General features: G+C 41.3%; 1 protein-coding gene across 1 annotated transcript; it reads right to left on the bottom strand.

Annotated features, from left to right (window-relative positions):
• Nucleotides 1–1,251: 1,251 nt before the first annotated feature.
• On the bottom strand, nucleotides 1,252–15,658 carry CMPK1 (cytidine/uridine monophosphate kinase 1). The gene is made up of 6 exons (XM_056355237.1): nucleotides 15,432–15,658; nucleotides 7,149–7,295; nucleotides 5,911–6,063; nucleotides 4,298–4,374; nucleotides 4,119–4,215; nucleotides 1,252–3,640 (listed from the first exon to the last, which is right to left on the bottom strand). The coding sequence occupies exons 1-6, from the start codon at nucleotides 15,504–15,506 to the stop codon at nucleotides 3,599–3,601; spliced, it is 591 nt and encodes a 196-aa protein (XP_056211212.1). The 5' UTR covers nucleotides 15,507–15,658; the 3' UTR covers nucleotides 1,252–3,598.
• Nucleotides 15,659–15,878: the final 220 nt, after the last annotated feature.

A 15,878-nucleotide genomic window follows, 5' to 3' on the forward strand; every position in this document is an offset into this window, starting at 1 on the left:
ACATCATAGCTTTCAGATAATCTGTATCACAACAGGCACCGAACTGGTATTGAACTTTAAGCAGAACAGTAATCCCCTAAGCTGCTACTTTCCTAAATGCTGGCGGCTAGAAACTGCCAACCAGTAACAACAGCTGGCAGCTCCAGTCTGAATGGGGAGGTTTTTCCATTTAACTCTCCCATTCTCCCCAGTTCAGCCCGGGTAGCAGCACACAGATGTCCCCACTGTTGTAAGACACATCCTTCTGCACAAGACCTTGGCACTTCATCATGAACCGTCTCTGCTTATTAAGGACAAATGTTTCTAGCAGGGAGCATCTTACACCAAGGCAATCCTCAACCGTGTACTTGCGGTCTCCACCCGCTCCCACTCCATCAAATTGGCACCTTTTGGGCAGGGCTTTTCTGTTCAACTTCCCCACTTGTGGGAGTGGGAAGCTTGCTTTGGGGCAAGCTGGCAGAGCCTTGCCGCTGTCAGCCAGCCCTTGAAGAGACACCACAACCTCCGGGGGAGGTTTTAGCAAACCAGTTTGGGCTATGTAGTTTTACCAGCAGAAAGATACCTACCACTGCTGGAAAATCCCCTGCTTCCCCCAGCCCTTGCAGGCCAGCTCTGCAAATCTTTTTTTAGAGTAAGGTTTCAAGTTAAACATGCTGTTTACTGGAAACCTGCACATGAATTAAACAGCCCATTTTGGGACAAACCTTTACACAAAATGTGAAGTCTTACTTAAAAAAAAAAAAAAGCCTGGCAACCTCTGTTTGTATTATAAAGAGTCTTATGCTGTGCCAATCTCCTTTAAGGACACAGTCTGGAGCACAGCACATAGGCACGTGCTGCAACGCAGCAGAACGACATTCAGGAAATCAGCTGGTGACTGAGCAAGGAAGCATGAGAAATTAAGACAAAAAGCATCTCCAACAGCAGCTGCGCAATAGGTTTGCATTTCCTAGTCCACTTTCCTTCACAGATGTGCCAAATGAATTGTCACCGCACAACTATATGACTAGAATAATTTGATAAACCTATATAATCGAGAAAAGGTCCCAGTTCCACAGGCATTTGCCTGAGATCTTATCCTGTGCCTAACAGGGTCTTCAGGACTTCAGTTTTGATGGTGAAAACTGAACTTTTATACACATACCTGTGTGTATGCGGCCACACAAGCTATCTACACTAAGAAATACACACTTTATATAGATAGATATGAAAAATATCCTGTGACAGATAACTGCAAGCCAAGCACTCATATTAAGCCACAAAACAAAGTTTATTGGATCTCCTCAAATTCTTTGTACAGTTTTGCTGCTAAATAGACAACACATTGGCATATCACCTTTAATCTTTATTTCAATCAGAAGTCCAACTTGAAAGAACCGGTAACACATTTAATGGCATCTTCAATAAATAAAATGACAAAAAAAATCTATAGTCTTTGCACAGACACATTACAATCCACTCCAAATTCAGTATTGCCAAAACACTGGGTTTTTTCTAAAAACTTGCTTCAAAATGTTTTTTTTTCTCTTTGTTTCAGCACTTAAATACACGGGAAAGTATATCATGAGAGAAAACAGATACTCCATTCTGAACAGAACTTGTAAAAACCAGTAACTTAAAAACAAAAGATAATTGAATCTCTCTAATTAGATTAAATAATCCTGTTTGAAGCCTTTTGGGAAAAACCCTGATTCTAACCTTCATATCAAAACATGCAGTTTCACTGGATCCTATCCTATGTCAGCATACTTATACAATAAGAATTAAATTCCATGATTTCTTGTTTTTTTTAAAGGGGAGATTGGTAAAGCAGAAGCATTAGCCTACCACACACACAAAAGTAGTCATGGTCCATATATTCTGCAGCAGTAAACAGCTATTTGTACTCGGTCCATTGCTTGAACTCCTACCGCACTGGAAAAGATACTGTAGTTTACCCCTCGTTTCTGTACTCGTCTCTTCCCCAGTCCAGCAGCCTCAAGAGCCTCAGTGAGATGAAGATACATGCAAATACAAATCTGCCTGCGCAGATCAGATTGCAGGATGAGGACCAACACATCTGACTCTAATTAGAAGCTAGGCCTAATTTAAAGCTTTTCCTAAAGAGAGAAAGCCATCAATAAAGAAAAGCTGAACCCCAAGATTTCCAAATTGCAATTCCCTGTAATTTGCAACACCTATTAGCATATCACAAACCAATTACAGTGTCAGTTAATGTAGGTAGAACCACTCTATCACTAAAATTAGTTAAAAGACTCATCTTCAAGCCTTCTGGAGCCTTCTTCAGCGAAGGCTTAGGGCATGCAAGGAATGCATGGCTGGGCCCCCACCGACCTATGCATACTATATAGGGAGAGAAAAGGTTACTTTAAACAAAAGGCAGAATTACACCACATCTGTGCAAACATTTAAACCAGTTTGTTTCAACCAGTTATTTGCTTATCCCAACTACTGCTGCTGACTATACTCGGCTAGTTCAAGAGAACATGATAAAGCAGGGCCCAATTTGTTTAACAGAACAAAACTTTTTTCCTGCAGGTATCTCCCTGTCAGCTAACATCATAACAGAAGTGCAATAATTTACAATATTTTCGAACAGTTATTAAAATGATACAATTTTAGGGAAACAAATTCACTAGTTTAACCATAAAAATATTTCCCCAGGTAACAAATCTTAAAGCATTCAGTAACACAGTATTTCAATAATAATAATAATAATAATACAGAAAATCCCTTCCAATTCTTAGAAAAGACAGAACTCTTAGATTTTTCTTCTTGTACACTATTTAGGAGTTTTGCCACCTTGTGAAGACCATGCTGTAATTAAGAATATAACTACCATTTAAAAGAAGTGAGAATGGAAATACTGACCTGACTTTGAAATTATATTCTTAACCTTTTGCAAATGAAGACAAGGTAAAGCCCAGAGCCATGTCATCCAGGTACTCAAGAACTTACAAGACAGTTTACATCCAGAGTCATAAGAAAGCACCACTTTCCATAAAGTACTTTGTATGTCTATTGCTGAACAGCATATTAAATAATTCTGCGAGAACTGCTAAAACAGATTCTCATACTAACGGGAGCTTGAATTACAGAATTCAGGTTTGGGGATAACAGGGAACTTTGTGACAAAATTAAACTCTGATAAAATATCTGCTAAATTTGGTCCAGGCATCCAAAAAACAAACAAGGGCACATGGGTCTCTCATTGCTTAATGCTGTTCAGTTGATCCTTTAAATAATAATAAAAAAAAATTATATGGCAATAAGGAATAAGAAGGGCTGCCCACAACAGGCACAGAACTGTGACACAATAAATAGTCTCTTCAGAGAGATGTTTTAACTGTGGCTTTGCCATGTGAATAACTGAACTTGTACTAATGGAGAACTCTGAAATTTGTGTACCATACCCACAAAGAAATGATTTCCTATTTAAAAAACAGATCCATTTGTAATTAACTGCTTTTCCAATCATCATTAGATATGTGAAAAACAATTTAAAAAAATCTTTTAAAACAATTACAAGAGTGGACTGCAGTAGCAGCTATTCAAGCAAGATTCAAGCACAGGTTTAAACGAACTTTCAAGACAGGAATTAGCCTTCTTTGTCAAAAATTTGTACAACTTTTTCAAAAACCTGAAAAGAGAGAGAAGAATATTAATTTCATTAAGTGTTAGTCAAACAGGTAGTTCAAGTTAAGCCAGCACACACGATAATTGACAGTATTTTTTAAAACATGTAGATTTTTCTTAGAACATTCACAGTAACTCATTATTAGTGAAACTGGCATCAGTTCCAGGAAACTGAGACAGAGTAGCAATACTACTTCAGAAAAGCAAAAGCTCATGAAAGAGACAAGACACTGTAGAACACAGAAACATTGAAAATTTGTTTAGTCCAGCTCATGTTCAAGCAGAACTAACTGATTTCTTAAAGTTATTCACATCTTAATCAGTTCTTCAAGAGTCAAAATGACAGTTCCACAACCTCCCTCAGTAATACACATCAGTACTTAATTAGCACACTAACCACATGCACACACATCTCGGAAAAATGCCAAAAATATGTACCCTGCCACTGTCATCCTCATGGCTTTTTTGGCTTATATACTTACTTCATCAACAGATTTAGAGGCATCCACTTTTCTGACTTTTCCCATTCTCTCATACAAATCTATTATAGGCTTAGTAGACTGGAGATATGTATGAATTCTAGGAGAAAGCACAGGGGGAAAAAAAGCATTACATAGTAAAATATAAACAGAAGGGAACTGAAAAGTTTTGAAGATAGTACCTCTTTTCCAGACTCTCCCGATTATCATCACTTCTACCACTGCTCTTGCCTCTTTCAAGACAGCGGTCAATACATATCTACAAAAAAACATGAAAAGAATGATCACAACCAAGAACACAAGGTGCTATCTTGAAAGCAGGAACAAAACAAAAATCCTGAAAACCTAAATAGGCCCGACGCACAAAATACTGTCCAGATATGGCGGATGTAACCAGAATTCACGTGGAAAGCTAGATTCGTCCAGAGAAAAAGGATGATAGCTTTACAGTTCATCAGTTTACAGAAATGTGGGCTCTTCAAATGGGATTGAGGTCAGTGGAAGTAAAAGCAACGTCAAGCTCTGTAGTTCGACTGGGTCTCTGCAACTTGAGACGTTTAAAGAAGAAAATTACCCGATTTTCAAGGGTGTGTTCAGACTTTCTGAAAAGAGGCATGTCAAATTAGGCTACTAACACATGCCTGCACTGAAGGAAAGTCACTGTATGTTCTCTGAAGAATTTTTTAAGGCTACGTACTAAGTTATTGTAAGTTAAAGCGTTCTTACTTGACGTTGCTATAACAGACTTAAAAATCAAAATTTAAGTAAAAACTGAAGAACTAACCATAGTTAAAAGCTACCCAATGAACTAAGTTTTAAAACCTAAAGTAAGGAACACTGATCCATGTCACTTCATGAATACATTTACCCTACTTGTGCAAGAGGACAATGGTTAACAATTTTTTCCTACAAAGTACACCCATAATAAAAAAAAATAATATTTAAAAATCCAGAAAATCTTGTAGGCATTTGTCTATTTGTAGATCTAGTAAAAAATTAGAAACCCAAAATTAACACCCCACCAAGTGAAAAAAATTAAATTTTATTTAAGTTTTTAAATAGAAAAAAATCTACCTCACTTGCTCTTTGAGCATAAAAGATAATGGCAATTAAGTTAAAAAAAAAAAAAAAAGGTTAAAAAACCTCTTACAGAATTGGGAAAAACAGTAAAAGGAAGAAAGTCAGCTTAAGGTGCTGGGATTCTCAGTTTTTATGCTTCAAGGGCACTGACATACTAAAAAGACAGCATATCATGGCACTTGTTAAATGAATGCAATGTATCACTGTCAAAATGCCCTTGTAATCTAATGGCTTGCTGAATAAAACGTTAATTACTGGCTATCCTACAGCACAGCTCACAACTATGAAAATAAAGACTGCTGCTGCCAGCACTTTAGAATTAAAGCAGACATTGCTATCAAGTTCATTTTGGACTAAACAACAGTTACTAAGAGTAAACAGAGTAACATGTTCTGAAAATTAACCAAATCATTTTCTAGAATGTATTTAAAGTTTTTATAAATTTTCCTTAAAAATGCAATTGCCTGAAGTACTTCTTCAATATCATTTATTTGTACATGATTATACCCAAGGGCAAGTAGCTGCCTGCTATTTCAAAAACATGCAGTTTTTCACCTGCAAAAACAGGTTGCGAGAAAATCCTTGAAATTCACGGGCGAAGTTTTTCTTCTACTCTTACACTAGTCCATTCACTGCCCACCAGTTTCATTGTTGTTCTTGAATGATTCTCACAAAAAAGCAAGAAAGGAAATTATAGAATAACACACTTTGTTACCTCATTGTCACAATCAAAAAACAGAACAAAAGAAACATCCGCCTTTCCATCCATAGTCTTATTCCAGCCTTGAAGATTATCTTCATTCCTGGGAAATCCATCAATCAAGAACTTGTTCTTCTGGGAATTGGCAGCCATTGTTTGATCCATAGCCTGATAAAAGAGAATTCAATTCATGATCTCCTGCACATACAACCATTTATCTACTTATTAAATTAACCCCAACAAGTTGACATGCTAAGTTGAGAACCATTTATCTTGGGATTATGCAATTTTACAAAGTGTAATTTTGTCTCTCAGAATCACAGAATGGTCAGGGTTGGAAGGGATCTCTGGAGATCCAATCCCCTGCTAAAGCAGGTTCATCTAGAGTCTGCCTCTCTTGACCTGGGGAGCCCAGCACAGCACTCCAGGTGCAGCCTCACCAGGGCAGAGCAGAGTGGGAGGATAACCTCCCTCAATCTGCTGGCCACGCTCCTGCTAATGCACTCCAGGATACCATTCACCTTCAGTGTATGCTAATTCCTTCACTGATGCACCATCTTTCAAACTGAAATCAGTGTTTCATAAAGCTCAAAGTCTCGTGACTCACAATCCCAGCTTTAAAGTTGATTTTCTACAGGATACTGGAAAGCGCTGTTACACAGTAAGATGTTAAAACATCCCTGATCTAGAGTTAATTCTAACAGAAAAATGCCAGATCAATTTAGTGCCATGAGCAACAGAAGCCTTTTCTGTCTTAAAGGAGATACTGTGGTTGTTTTCCTGAACATCTAATGAAGGCCAGTGCATTTCCTTCCACAGGAACATTAGCAGGTGCACTTCTTCACCTGGCTATCTGCTTTGATAAAACTTACAGAAACTTAGTGCCTTTAAGGCCCCTACCCTCCGGTCAAATATGACTGAGCTTATCAAGACGTCCAAAAGCTAGTTAAGGGAAATAAGAAACAGAGAGTTTCACCGATTCCCTACAGCTACTGAAAAAATAAATAAATAAATAAATAAAACCCCCATTCTCACAGATCCCCAGGTATCAGAGGCCATCACCTACTGTCCACCAACCAGCCAGAAAAACATGAGTAATTGCCAAGAGAAGTTCAGTACACAGTGCACACACCTACGTGTCTGCCATTTCATAAGAGTCATACTGAAGGAAGGGCAATTCATCCCGAACGCAGCCACTGCTTTGTCACTTAGTCTGCAAGAGTGAACCAGCAAGGAAACAGCTCGCTCCTTACCCTCTTCAGCAAGCTGATTGTTATTTCAACTGGTACAATTTCCCCTTCCTTAATGTAGTTCTCAATGAGTTCTCCATACTGTGAGCCTGGCCTTTTTCGTTCATCCCGAAGGAGGTCACCAGCAGAAAGGTGCGTGTACCCGTATTTCTGAAACATACAGAACAAACAGGCGTAGATTCCCATGAATTAGTACACGTGCAAAATTAACATCAGTCAACAGTGTCAACCACATTTATCTTCGCATTACAACATAAAAATGCAGGGAATAGCATCTTGCTGGTGATGAATCTATTCAGTCTTCAGCACAAACTCTTGACAACTCAGCATACTCTGTATACACAGAAAGCACAGCAGTACAGTGTCCTGGGTAAAACGCTCAATGGGGTTTTGGTCAGGTATTCGTGTACTGTTTTCAAAGACAATTTTGTCATGTTTGGAAACGAGACCATCTCAAAGTCCCCAAGGCACTTCCTAATAAGTTACACTGTGCAATGAGATGTTTAACAACCACCAAATTTGATACAAACTATATTCCACCCTAACAGTTCAACTACTTGAAAATTGTAAGTGGTTATCAGCTACAAAGTCTTGATTTACAAAGTGAAGAAGTTGAGATAGCGCCTTTCCTTGCTATGTTTACACAATAGGTTTGTAATTTTATCTAATTACCTGGTTAAAGAAAAGCACACAAAGTGATTCCAGGTCCTTTGGAGCTGGAGGACTGTTTCAAGCACAGCACAAGCCAGAAATTCTACGTTCCTGTTGCAGTTCTGGCACAAACTTCCCGCTCTACCTCAGTCAAATAATTTATAACTCTGTGTCTAACACTGCAGCTACACAAACAGTCCTACACATGCATTCCTCCAAACCCAGCCCTGCATGCCTGCCCCTGCGACCTCCTTCCTTGGGATGAGCGTGACAACTTGGAGGGCAGCCCTCGGGTGAGGCTGGTGCCTTCTCCTAAGGATGATGTGGCAGATGAAGGTAAACAGTTACACTGGTGCCACCCTATGTCACGCCACGTACAGTAAACAAAAAGAGAGATCAGGGCCAAATCTATCAGCCAAATCTATCAATTAGATATCAGTACGCAGGAAAACAGCAAACACTATTACTCTCTTCCTTCACCTCAACCTACACCTAAAAAAAGTTGCTAATGCAAAAACCCTATGAAAAGTACCTATTACACTTGAATTTCTCAGGCATTTACCATCATAAATAGACAACTAGTGCAAACATACAAATACGCTATGACCAAAGAGAAATGCATTGCTGTAATGGAGGCTTCAGAGCACAAAACAACCATTTTCTCAGCTCATTTAACACCACAAGAAAACTAACCAAACGTACTATGCAAATATAGGCATAAAAACAGGCAATAAAGACAACTCTTCAGTTATTACCTAAGCTAGCTATACATCCAAAACAGAGTATACCTATACATACTCATCCTAAAGTTTTTAAACAACACAAAGGCAGCAGCAAAAAACTTCAAGGTTATCAGCTTGGTTACAGCAACACCCAAAACAAATTTTAAAAAAGGTGTCTGAGCAGCATAACAATGTGACTGCACACTTTTTAAGTCTGTGAACTTGGGATTTAAAAACTTGGCTACTGGACTAAGTACAACAGATATATTACACAAGCCACTAAATGACTTTAAAACCATTTCAGTTGCTTTCCAATTTCACCCACAAAAGCGTGGAAAGTTAGTTCTGCCATAGTCATAATTTAAGAAGGGATATAATTACCTAAATCTCCAAAAGTCTACACAGCTGGCAAAAAAAATGGAAGCAAGATCTTGCTCTAAATAACTGTGAAGAAAAAGCTCCACAGACATCCTCTATAAGCTCACTGTACTCCTGCTTTAATGTGCATTGCATTTGGATATGCCTATTTAATTGCAAATCTAAATATTAACTATGAACTACAGAAGCTGTACACCAGAATAAATCTTTCCTTATAAGCAAGAAACCTTACTCTGCTAAACCCTAAATTAACATGTAGTAGTTCTTGCTAAAGTTAAAGAATGATGATATTTTTAACATCAACTTTCTACAAAGGAGAAAACAGGAGGAAAATATAATCCCTTCGGTTTTAGAGGATTACTAAACCATTTAATTTTCCTTGGCATTTCCCTTTTCATGCATGAAAACGAAATGGAGTCAGACAATTTTTGGAATTCTTGGTCTTTTGCAACAGCAAACTACAATACTTTTTAACAGCTGAGCAGAAAAGTAAAAGATAGAAGTGTTTTAAAGTGCTGTTGTATAAATAGACTTGGTTTAGATAATAGTAAATTGTATTCTACAGTAACCTTCAGAATGGATTAACCAGGCAATAAGAAAAACAAACCTCTCCTGCAGGGGCAAAAACATCTATTTGTTAACTGTACTGAGTCAAGAGCCAAAGAAAACATGTCAGTTTAAACAATGCAAACAAGCACAGAGAAAGGCCTGGCTGCTGCTCCATACACCGAAGGCTTCAGAGATGCAGCGTTCACACTACTCTTGCCAGTTTTAATCAATGCGTACAGGGCACGAAGTTTTCTTTCATCTCAGGCAAGATAAACCCTCAGCAAGTGTCCTGAACTGCAGCAAATCACATCTTCAAGAACTCACTAAAAAGACTGTGATGTAACTGCACGAAAAAAAGGGGGCAAAACACTCTCACGCCTTGCCAAGGTCTGCATTGTGCCAGCATGACTTTCCAGCAGTGCCAAGTACATCTTGATGCAATCCCCAGAACAAGACTTGCTGCAACTACTGCCTAATTCTTCTCCTCCGAAATCAGAAAGGGCGCAGGACAGTGGCTGCCAAACAATGAAAAAGCAGTTTCACCAGTTCTCAAAGGACGATATATGCTAGATTCGGAATATCAGACTGAAAGGAAGACCTGAAATAGAAACTAGGTTAAAGAAAAATTCCCAAATAATTGGATGCCAAGCACCTAAAATCTGGACATATTTTTAGATTACACAGAAGAAAATAGAATTAACTATTCTAAAACTTATTTCAGAGGTACTGTTTTCTGCTATGCTAGCAGACTGGTGTGACGTTCTATAAGAAGAAAAAAAAGATTAAATTGGTCAATTGCTATTACACAAGTTCTCATTATTTTAATAACTATTTTTATATTTGGAGAACCATAATCCAAGTTTCTTGCAAAAATTAACTGTGAACGAAAAAGGTAAAAATCAGCTGTCTTCGGTACCACTGTAGACAGCTTCCTCCTTTGCTTTCAAGAAAACCTACCAAAAAAATAATCCCAGTGACGCGGCAAGGCAAGCTCAAGTTTCCATCAGTCCCACCGTAGAGGTGTTTCTCAGAACAGCACTTAGCAGGACTGAATAGAGCAAAGCAAAACATTTCTCGCTGGCCGGGTAAATCGGCCCCCATTCAGCAGGACAATCTGGGACATGCAAGCTGTACGTTCCACATCTCCAAATTACAACCCAAGCCTGCAGCCTCCCTGGAGTGCCCTTCTCTCCCCTGTCCTACAGCCACTCGTAGCTTCCTTCTGTCAGCCAGGATTTGCAGCTTCCACTCCACAGACAGAACATGGTTTGTTTTCAGTAAATACAATAAATAGATTAATACAACTAAAACACATGAGTCATATCCGTGTCACGCTTGAGTAAGGTGGAGTCTACCCTAACAATCTTCTCAAGGCAGTAAGAAAGGATCAGCAGCAGGCAGCAGCTGCTGCTGGGACGCCTTACACAGCCGGCTTTTGAGGGGCACAAGGTTTATTTCTGATTCAGCCCTGTGTGGTCCAACAACACATCTCTCCGCTAAACACACAGCTTGAGACTTCCTTAAGTAAGCAGAAGCCAAGTGAAAGCAAGAGAAACACAAATTACTACTTTGACCTTGACTCCTATCTTGGCTTATCATTGTTACTCTGAAAATGAAAGTCACAGGGCTTAAGATCTAAACAAATAAAACACACTTTTATTGCCCTAGTTCTGACCTGTCATATCTTGGGCAACATTAATAAACAACTGAAATTTGCTGTATACACAATTCAAGAACTAGTTAAAATAAAAATAGAACCATGTAAAGCCTGCAGCTTTTGTTGGCGTTTTTTTAATAACCTAAAAAGCTTTTGTCTGTCCTATTGGCAATTAGCACATCGAATTAGAACTTTGGGGTACAAACTATAGTTTGTATAGTTTATTATAGTTACAAACAGTAACAGACCTTGTGTCTTCTTATTCCAATTAAAAAAAAAAAATTGAAGACATTTTCTTAGTTTGAAACATGTTCTTGCCTCTGGGGGAGGAAAAACAAGCAAAAAGCCACATTAGCAAAACCGAATGCACAAGGGTATCCCACAGAGAGTGCCCCCAGGGAAGTGGGGAGCAAACGGAACACCCCAGGGCTTCAAGAACACTGAGCTCAATAAAAGGCACTGAGTATGTTTGGGAAAGTCCAAATTTCATTGTCCAGTGTTCTGCAAAATGGAAGCATGTAGAGATAAATCTTCAGGGGGTAGATTTAAACAATCACTCATCATGTCTTAAAAAAAACAAAGTTCAGAAATACACACTTATATTCCAAAAAACAACTATGAGAACATAAGGCTAAGCAGAATACTAATACTTGACACTCTTGAAAGAGATTTCAGAAATTGAGCTTAAAGCAAACAATTTTAAAAATGTTTTTATTTCAAGGAAGTTAATGCTGTCTCTCAGCAGACTTCCAGAAGACAATTAATACACGACAGCAAAACCAAAATCCACTGCTGCTTTCAAAGGAGCGTTTCTGATACAATAAGTTCTTCTTTGCATTGTTTTCTTCACCCTAGGAAATTTCCTTATCATATATCCCAAAGCAACTTAACAGCTTTTTCCACTTGGATATTAATTTATGCTTTTACAAAAGGAGAAGGCTCAGCATCCCACCTTGCTGAATTAAGTTTAGATTTAACCACAAACATATAGAACAGGGCTGTGGTGGAGGTGCATTTCAGGCAAAGGTTGTAAGGATTTCAAATTTAAGTACATGAAAGCATATTTTGTGCAGATTTGAAGAACATTTTTTTCCTTGACTTTACCACAACCATTTTATAAGCAAAGTTCAGAAGTCAGCAATACAACCCATTCATTTTGTCCTACACGCACATCGTAATATCACAGTCACAGAACTCACTGTAGAAACCATGAAGATTATTACAAGAACCTGCATTCAAATGACATCATTCAGCTACCTGCTCAAATATTCTGCCTCACACAACAGCTACGCAACAGTCCCAGATGATGGCAAGCTCCAGCTAACAGAGCTGTGGGAGGTTTCAGGGGTTAATCTGCAGAGCTGGAAGGGAAAGGGCAAGAACTTTAGAGGGAATTCTGCTTTATCCTTTCCTAAATAGGACGAACTGGTCCAGAGCAGCAGTTCTGCTGCATTTGCACTTCAGCGAGAATTCTGTGAGTTTGTGGAACATACAGGAGTTGTCCCTCAGTACTGAAGAAAACCAGCTTGGTTCAGTTGTCTCCTCCAACCTTATCTGTGAAGATAAGGAAACCTAATCTCTTACCTGCTGTTCCCTTTCGAACACTGTGTCAATACCCATTTCCGCTTGTTATTCTGTCTTCTTCCCTCAAATAATGTCTCCATTTTAGTCCAAACTTAGCATGAATACATGCCTTCTCCAGAAGGAAGGACTCCAGCACACACACATATTGAACAGTTATGATTTAGGCTAGCATTTAACAAATATGTATTTTGCCTACATCATGTGATAGGCATCACCCTTTTCTGGGAATGTAAACCATAGACAGCAAAACAATTACAACACCACTTTGAGAAATCATTCCCAGGTAGTACATAATACCCTCCTTACTCCATAAAACACAGCTACCCTTGGTTTTTTAATGAAAATCATATAATGCTAAAATCATACAAGATCTCACCTCAGTAAAGTGAGACTTCTTCCACACGTGATGTGCTCTGTCCCAAATATCTAGTATGAATAGCAACCAAGAAATATTTATAGCTTACACTGACTTTCTGTTCAGCATAAACTTCAGATTTACAGCAAGATACTGGGTCAGATTCATTCCAAATGTAAACCAATATTATTCAGTCCATTTACAACAGGATGAATGAGGTTTATTATTACTCCGTTACAGCCCCCCTTCTCTGTGGCAAGCCGCCAACAGGACTTAAAATCCAAACAAAAATACACCTTCAGCTTAAAGGTTGCATTGACTGCACACAGGCTATTCAACAGCCTGTATTCAACCAGCGCTCTCTGGGGGGCTGCCAGGGGCCAGGCCAAAGATGCCTGCTTAAAAAGGTGTTGCTCTCTAGTACCTCTGCTGCATTTCATCCACACTTCCCTGTTCACGTCCCATTTTTCTAAAGATCTCCAAGCAGGCTCGTATCAGTCCAACTCCCCCTTCAGCCACCTCAGACCCTCTCTCCCTCAAAGTTTTGCCAACAGCTCCTGCAGAGGTGTCTGAACAAGCAGGAATGCCATCCATTGCAGTCAGCAGGTCCGAGTGCTTTCTACTGTCAGCCCGCTGACCTCAATACTTCTTCCCATGCAGTGAACAGGATTAGCAGAATTAAAGCAAGTTTACATTTATTAATATTTGGACTTCTCTTTCTGGGCTTAGAAAAGAAAATACATACTATACAAGCAAAGTTAACTTTCTTCTTTCATTTTTAGCTGCAAATACAATTTGAGTAGCAATGACTCATTTGAACTCCTAACAAAGTGGTCTTCATCCAATTATATTAGTCTATCAAGCCAAAGGTATTTATACTTCTAAACACAGGCCAGCAGCCATACAAGATACTTCGGCCCTGAGGCTACATTAATGGTTTGGTGAAAGCCATTAATGACAGCCTATAAGATTCCCCTACAGTTTAAGCTCATTTGTTTGCTGTGTGCCAGGGGCAGGATTTGACCTTACCGAAAAGGCTTTATGAGCGCTATGAACCTTTCATTCCACAATTTAATTTCATGAATAAGCCGGTTTGAATGAGAGTCTGTAATTTGAGGTTAAAATCCTTCAGAACTAAAGTTATAACTGCATTTTCCAGTCTGGACCACATTCGCATAACTTAGTTATACAACACAGAGAACTAGGATATAATGGCAGCGTGGATAAACTGTAACAGTACTGCCAGGGCACCACCAGAATAGATGACACACAAAACGTGCCTGTGGCAGGAGTGGCAGGGATTTTTTTCCACCAACGGCTTTAGAAAGATGGGCTTTGCTACAGTTCTTAATCGTGTCTTTCAGTGTAAGTATGAATAAAATTTGATCCTACGTGGCTTTCAATAAGAAAGATATATAAAATTGCAGGGGGCGGGGAAAAGTTGTTTCAAACCCTACATATACATCTCGGGAAGTATTCATCCTTAACTACTGCTGTAATCATCCACTTGGATACACTGCAATTATCCCTGCCTCTTTGGGTTTCTAAAGGGACAGTACTACACCATGCAGCTTTCACCGTTCTTTCTTAGATACTTATTCTATTGCAAAGGGCTGTAAAAATGTGTTTGGAAAACTGAAAATGTCAATGTTCTAGCAGAAAGTCCTAACTTTTACTGCCAGTTTCGGGCTCTTTGAAAAGAGAGACCAAGATTAACCATCTAGGGGGTCAGGCCATCCTTTGACCTCTGTCGTGTTCTGCCACAGAACACAATTCTGCCACAATTCTAGTTCAGTTTTTTAACATTTGACTTTCACAACTTACAGAGGTGGCACCAGCTCAGAAAGCCAACGCCCTACGGTACCAGCCCTTACGCCTATAGAGCAGGCCTGAGCCACCACGGGCCTGGAGCCCACACACTGGAGACCAACCCGTTCCCATCCACCCTAAACCACCGTCGCCGTCCTCCCCGGGCCACACACCCGGCCGCCCGGGGCGGGCAACCCCGCAGCCCCCACCGTCACACCGGCCACACCGGCCAGGCTGGCCGGGGCCTCTGGAGCGCCGCGCTGCCGCCCCCCTGCCGAGCCCTGGCGGGTGTCCCACAGCCCGGGGCGGGACCGTGGCGGGGGGTGCGGTGGTGGGTGGGGAGGGCGGCGGGGCAGGAGAAGGGGACAGGCCGGCCCCCGGCTAGGCCACCTGGCAAGGGCTGCGCGGCGGGACCCTCCCGGGGAGTGGGGACAGGCTGCCCCAAAGGCGACCACGCCAAGGGCAGGCACGGACTCCCGGGGGGGGTCTACAACCTCCTGAGTGTCCCGCACGCCCAAGCCACCCGCCGGGATGCGTAGTCCCGTACCCCCCCGCCCCGGCAGCGGGTGCGCGGCCCTCACCTCCACGATGCGAGCGCACTGCGTCCCCTTGCCCGCCCCAGGCCCGCCGAGGACGAAGACGACAACAGGCTTCATGAGGAGAAGGAGGCGGCGGCGGAGCAGCAGCAGGACAGCGGCGGCAGGGCGGCGGCCAGAGGGCGGCCGTGGAGCGGGCGGGGAGCGGCGGGCACCGAGGCCAGGGCTGGGGCGGGGGGGTTAGGGCTGAGGCACAGCAGCCGCCGCGCACCCGCTGCTGAGCTGTCCCCGCCGAGGGAAAGTGCTTCCGGGTTCCCGGCGGCGCGCGCCGACCGGGAGGGGCGGGGCTGGCACGTGCGCGCGGGGACGGCAGTGGGCCCCGGCAGTGCGGCTGCTTTCCGGTGCGCCGAGCTGCCAGCCGCCCTGCGGCGAGCCCTTCTCCCGGCCCCCGTGTGCAGCGTGCCCTGCGCCGGCCTCCGGGCACTGGCCCCG

The sequence above is a fragment of the Falco biarmicus genome, chromosome 11, assembly GCF_023638135.1.
Source record: "Falco biarmicus isolate bFalBia1 chromosome 11, bFalBia1.pri, whole genome shotgun sequence".
NCBI classification, from domain to species: domain Eukaryota; kingdom Metazoa; phylum Chordata; class Aves; order Falconiformes; family Falconidae; genus Falco; species Falco biarmicus.

What these genes read in the sequence shown, in the direction of transcription:
- CMPK1 (XM_056355237.1), bottom strand. Translation starts at nt 15,506, where the DNA reads ATGAAGCCTGTTGTCGTCTTCGTCCTCGGCGGGCCTGGGGCGGGCAAG. An exon ending in CGGGAGAGTCTGGAAAAGAG is followed by an intron (nt 4,216 to 4,297) that starts GTACTATCTTCA and finishes GCTTTCTCCTAG; the next exon opens with AATTCATACATATCTCCAGT. An exon ending in CCTCTAAATCTGTTGATGAA is followed by an intron (nt 3,641 to 4,118) that starts GTAAGTATATAA and finishes CTCTCTTTTCAG; the next exon opens with GTTTTTGAAAAAGTTGTACA.